Source organism: Elaeis guineensis, chromosome 14, assembly GCF_000442705.2.
Source record: "Elaeis guineensis isolate ETL-2024a chromosome 14, EG11, whole genome shotgun sequence".
NCBI lineage: Eukaryota > Viridiplantae > Streptophyta > Magnoliopsida > Arecales > Arecaceae > Elaeis > Elaeis guineensis.
This window is the reverse complement of record NC_026006.2, coordinates 63,301,503-63,307,376: the sequence shown is the minus strand read 5'-3', so window position 1 is coordinate 63,307,376 and position 5,874 is coordinate 63,301,503. Positions and strand designations below refer to the sequence as shown.

Below are 5,874 nucleotides of genomic sequence, written 5' to 3'. Positions count from 1 at the left end.
AAATGCACCTGCAGCAAAATAATGAAAGTTATGTTCACATTCAACCAACTGCATTCCCGTATAGAATTAATTGTTAGGAGTTAGGACTAACAAGCTATATCATTTCAATGCACCTTATTTGACAGGAATGTCTATTTATTAAGATCAACAATAAAAATTGGCCCTTTTCCATCAAAATGACGTCCAGAATGGAGGAAACAAAAACTCAGTCAAGAGAGGAGAGAAAACAAACAGAAATAATGAACAGATTTTTACAGCCAGCAGCAAAGCTTTAGTGCAACCATTTCACAATCTGTGAACTTTGATATCATTTCGAGTTATGCCAGGCAGCAAGAATGTCATCTAAAATGCTTGATGTGAGAAAAACGATGGCATCAGTTCCGCATTGGTCCATGAGAACTGTATAGTAGATCACTTGCACAAGTATCAGTGAGCACCTCTTCCATACTAGCTTATTGATGAGCAGCAAGCAAGCAAGAAGTTTATCTTTAATACTTTAACTAGAAAATATCAAAAGAAAGCAGGTAACTAATACCAACTATTTATTGCTGATGAAACTCATAGATCAAGTTCCCGACTTACTGTACTTCCTTTTTGTAGGTCACTTCCTATTACTATACCTTACTTTGGGTTTTATGAGTCTAAACTGTCCTTCTGTCCTTTGGGAAGTTTAAAAGCATTTTTCAGAAATTTCAGAACCTCCGCATCAAATTCATGTTAAGGTTTAAGAAATTTAGCTTAGGTGATATTCTGGTGCATAAACCTGAATAAGATTTCTTTTGCTGCTTAATCCACAGAGGAAGACTGGAGATACTGGTAAAGGGATATCTAATTCTAAGCATCACTGGGCCAGAATGAGAATGGTCATCATCTAGATCATTAAGAATTATGAGGGGTTTTTTAGATTTTATTCACTCTGCTCCTTGAACAATAACAAGAATGTTATCGACAGAGGAAACATAACCCTTCCCGCTCTAAATCGTTATTGTCTCCAGGTATCTTATAGGAAACATAACCCTTCCTGCTCTAAATCGTTATTGTCTCCAGGTATCTTATGGTCAAGTATAGAATAAATGGTTGGAACTTCATCTACTCTTTCAAGTGACATGATCCTTTGCATCTTTCTGGAGGCATTAAGTGCAAAAGAAATCTCCCAATCATGTTTTCTATGATTGCAAGTTCTCAAATCCTTCTTCATTTTTACCAAGGTTTTACTCTTCTTATTCCAGATTCTTTGACCTGAATTAAAGCATCCAATTTGTTTCACTTATACTATTCACAGTCGATCAAATCCAACTAATTGTTGATAACTTTGTTCTCCATTCCTCGATATCCCTATATAGAGGCTGGTCAACCACCTCAGCAGGGTTTTCATGCATGTTTGAGACAGCTAATAAAAAACAATTTAAGATTTCCCACATTTGCTGTATTTTAGCTATCGCAGCATGTCTGGTCAACCATAATCAAGGAATATAAAGGTGAATTATGTCATCAGAGCTCAAAGTTATGAACTAGCCTACTGAAATTAGTGTTATCTCTGGTCATTTGATCCATTATCACAAAAATGTGATACTTTTTACCATTTATGGGATATTTTTTTTTAAAAAAGAAGAAGAAGAAGAAGAAGAAGAAGAAAAAGGAACATGAAAAATTATCCCATAAATAGATGATGTTTGGAATAAAATCTATGAACGTTTTCTTGCTGAGGCTTGCTGTCTATTTCTTCTTATTTGACTTTGTATATCACACAGTTATGGGCTGTGTCACTCCCACAAATGCAATATGAGATGTATCCACCTCTATAAGCAAGAGCATATACATCAGACCCCAGGTCATTGATTGGAAGATTATACTCTTTCTGATCATGTTGTGAAAATAGTAATTGATGTACTTCGGAAATATGGATGTCCAATGACCACCAGAGATGGAAACAAATATCAATTTCCTAAAAAAAGAAAAGAAAAAAAACACAACTGCAGTTCTATACTCCAAAAAAGGTTACAAACATATGTTACCTCCTTAAAATCATTTGAGAACTCTTTTGCTGTAGATACAGCTATTCTGGAAGCTTCTTTGTAAGGATAGCTGTGAAAAAATGTATGTTAGAGAAATTGAAGCCACAAAGTTAATGAAAATATGATCTTAGACATGATCAAACACAATCTCTAAAGTTGCATATGAAGCTTAGTTATTATATACCCATAAACACCACATGATATGGCTGGAAAAGCAATGTACTGAACATTGTTCTCTTTAGCAAGCCTCAAGCTGTTTCTGCAATCAGGAAGGTTAAAAAAAAAGTTCTTAGAACGATATTTACTGTTTGCAAACATGTTGTACAAACCACATATCATCTTGTAATTATGCCTAAGAAAAGGTGAAAAAGAGGAGGGAGGGGGGGGGGCGGTGGGGGGGGTTGGGTTTCAGAGGGTTTACCTATATGCATTCCCCAAGGAAACCTCAGGGTGCTTATCAACATCATAAATAGGGCCAACAGTGTGTATTACATGGGACACAGGCAGCCGAAAAGCTCTGCAATAAAATATACAGGGTGTTCTTTGTGACAAGTAGGTTAAAAAGGATAAGGATGCCCCAATAAAATAGTTAAAAGTCTAACTAAAGATGCTTACTGAGTTATCCTAGCTTCTCCAGTGGGACAGCGAACTCCAGGTAGGACCTCTGGAACTTTTGAACATGCCTCAAGAAGTTCTGGACCAGCAGCTCTATGTATGGCTGAAAAGGGGGATTGCAAGCTCAGAAAAAATAGCTTAATAATATTTAGTAAGATAAAGTCTGATCAGTTACCTCCATCAACACCACCACCTCCAAGCATTTGTTCATCAGCTGCATTTACCTGCAAAAGAAAGTCCATTACCACCTAGCCATTGGAACTTGCTCGGAAGATGGGGGAGGCAATAAATGTGAAATTAGTTAAGTAAATGTTAATGTAGCTTCCACCACTAAACAAGTGAAGGGAAATCCTTTAACAGCCACCATTTGCATATTGCAGCACTACCATCACCAAAGTAAGGTGCATTTGACATTTTATGTGGTTCAAGTGACAAGGTAGACCTATTATGTGCCTCTGCATCTTACTTCATTGTCCTGATGCTTTAGATAGCTGGAACCAACTTACTTCAATGAAGGACTCAAACTTCCTCTGAATGTTTTAACTTATCTGTCCAACTAATGATAGCATATATTGAACTCTATCGCTGGTTCTGTGCAGACTGCAACAATTTCCATGACAATATAAGAATTCTGTGCAAACCAACTGCCTTTATAAATTTTAGCCAGCATAGATATATGGATATATATAAAGGAGTTCAAAAACAATACTTAATTTCAATGAACATGCACAGTTATATCCAAACTGGGATGGCTATATGGATCACAGAATGTTCAGTCACCGGATAACATTTTATGACTGGCAAGTACTTACAAATGTAATGCCGTTTGTATATTCAATAGGTTGATTAAATTTAAAAGCAGCCTAGATGTTCTCCTCTAGTCATCAATCAACTCTACTAAATAATATGCATGTCTCACCCTGAATTCATCAATGTGTCATCACTCAACTGACTTAGTAGCACCATTGTTGGCCTATAATCTTATAGATTTGGATTAAGTCAACATCAATGCATGTAATATTAAGAGCACCATTCCTGTTTCGGCCTACGATCTTATAGATTTGGGACATAATACATGTTAAGAATCAATTTGATAAGGCAAATGTGACTATCAATTATGTTGTTTCTTCATTGTCAGATATTAATATCATGACTCAAAGTGAATAACACGCACCCTTTTGCCACCATCAGCTTCTAATCCACTTCTAATTTCACTGAAAAACCGAAAAGACCAAATTAAAAAATAATAATAATAAACTTCCAGTTTGATGTCTCGACACACTGATCTGCTACCTACCTTAAAGTAGGACAAAAAAACAATTATCTAATCATCAATCAACCAGCTTCAAACACGTTCAGCGAAACAAATCGGGCGCTTTAATAATTAAAACAGCTGATTCTTGATTTTAGAAAAGAAATGGAAGGTTTGGCGAAACTTTAGAGAGCTCGGATAGTCATCATTAGATCAAGAACAATGTTCTACTCGATACGAGACAATTCACCAAAAATTCCAATTCCAACGACAACAAAACGAAAAGAGAAGGGGTTCGCGAGCTCACGATCGCGTCGATAGTCATCATTAGATCAAGAACAATGTTCTAGTCGATACGAGACAATTCACCAAAAATTCCAATTCCAACGACAACAAAACGAAAAGAGAAGGGGTTCGCGAGCTCACGATCGCGTCGGTCGATCCGTCCACGAACCACTTGGTGATGTCCCCCTTCTGGAGCTTGAGGACACCCGACGGAGAAAGCTCGAAGCACTCGCCCCCTCCCAGCCCTCCACCCGCGACTGTCGATACACTAGGCCTAGTCCCTCCGGCGTCGTCGACGGAGACCGAGGCTGGAGGAGCCGGGTTTCGAGCGGCCTCGTCTTCCATCCCGGCGGCGAACGGAAGCGTCCTTAGGTTTCTGAGGGATCGATAGCTCTCAAGAGCAAAGGGTTTCGGGACGCTTCGAAGGCTTCGGCCCGGGAGGGGCCCGAGGATTCGGGCGGCCTTCGTCGACAGGTATAGAGAAGAAGACAGACCAAGAGCCGATCATTTTTGAGGACGGTAAATTAGAAGCGCAGTCGTGCAGGGAATCTCGCACAATTTTTGACGGGTTAACGTCGCTGATCAGTAGAGCTGTCAGGGCGGGCTGGCTCGTCCCGTCCTGCCTCGGACTGATCCATTTAACTAACGGATTGTAAAAATCTCAATCTAATTTGATCTATCATGAACGATAAATTAAACGAATCAATCTATCAAAAATTAAAAAAAAAAATAACCTTCCCATTTAGAGACGGGCCAACCCATCGTGATTCGCCACTTCGTAAGCCTTCCTGTTTGATTCCGACATTGCGATCGGAGAAAGCATGGAGGTGAAGTCCAGGTGCAGATCCGAGGGACCGTAGCCGACGCCCTCGGGGGATGGAGGGAAGCTGTCGTCGCCGAAGTCACCGCCACCAAAAGCCTTGGCACCGACTCCACTACCATGGAATCCGATGGTGTGGGGGAATCATCGGCGGCATCCTTGGAGGCATCGTCGGCGACGGAGGAAGAATAGGCGACGAAGGACTGGGAAGGAAGGCAGGGATCGTATCCGATGTAGCCGTCGTCGTCGAAAGGGAGGGTAGAACACCCTCACCACCTCCTTGTCGTCATTGCCAAAGGTGTTGAAAGAGAAAGCCATCTCTCGCCCTCTTCCTTTCTTCTTTCTCGCTCGCTCAAAGGGAGGGTAGTGAGGGGCGCCGAGATGCAGGCACCGACGAGCACGGAGGAGCTCGTGTGTAACGTCTCGAATCAAGAATACGCTGAAATAAAATATTTGTATTTAGTATTTATATATGTCTAATGATGCAGCATTTTATTCATGATGTATTGAATATTTAAAATTTAATTAATTAATATATATATAATATAAAATTATTTGAAGTTGAAGAAGAAGTAATTAAAAAATTGAGTTGATAATAGTGATATTGAAGTTGAATTTTTTATGATTATATAATATCTATTTTGAGAGATAATTAGGAATATTTTGAGTGGTTATTAAATAAAAAATAAGTCGATAATTTTCAAGATATTTTAGACATATATTTTAGTGGTAGGATTGCGACGAGCTAGCTCCATATCCAGGCGAGCCGATTCGGTTGCAGCATGACAGCAAAAATTAAGTAGATTCCATGTGCTTTGTGTTTGGATTTTTAAAAAAATTCTTATGGAAGCTAATTCAACAGCTTAAAAATATAAGGAAATGGACTG

The 5,874-nt window shown here is 39.1% G+C and overlaps 1 protein-coding gene across 2 annotated transcripts in view; it reads right to left on the bottom strand.

Moving 5' to 3' along the window:
• Positions 1-4,890, bottom strand: part of LOC105057200 (uncharacterized) — a 6,725-nt gene extending 1,835 nt beyond the window's left edge. The window contains exons 1-6 of one of the 2 annotated variants that reach the window (XM_073248750.1): positions 4,309-4,890; positions 2,806-2,854; positions 2,631-2,733; positions 2,437-2,556; positions 2,200-2,274; positions 2,016-2,085 (exon numbers count right to left, since the gene is read on the bottom strand). In XM_073248750.1, the coding sequence (XP_073104851.1) occupies positions 2,016-2,085; positions 2,200-2,274; positions 2,437-2,556; positions 2,631-2,733; positions 2,806-2,854; positions 4,309-4,512 (621 nt within the window). In that variant the 5' untranslated portion in view covers positions 4,513-4,890. The remainder of the gene's footprint in view (positions 1-2,015; positions 2,086-2,199; positions 2,275-2,436; positions 2,557-2,630; positions 2,734-2,805; positions 2,855-4,308) is intronic. The other variant, XM_010939706.4, reaches the window with a different exon arrangement.
• Between the last annotated feature and the right edge of the window lie 984 nt (positions 4,891-5,874).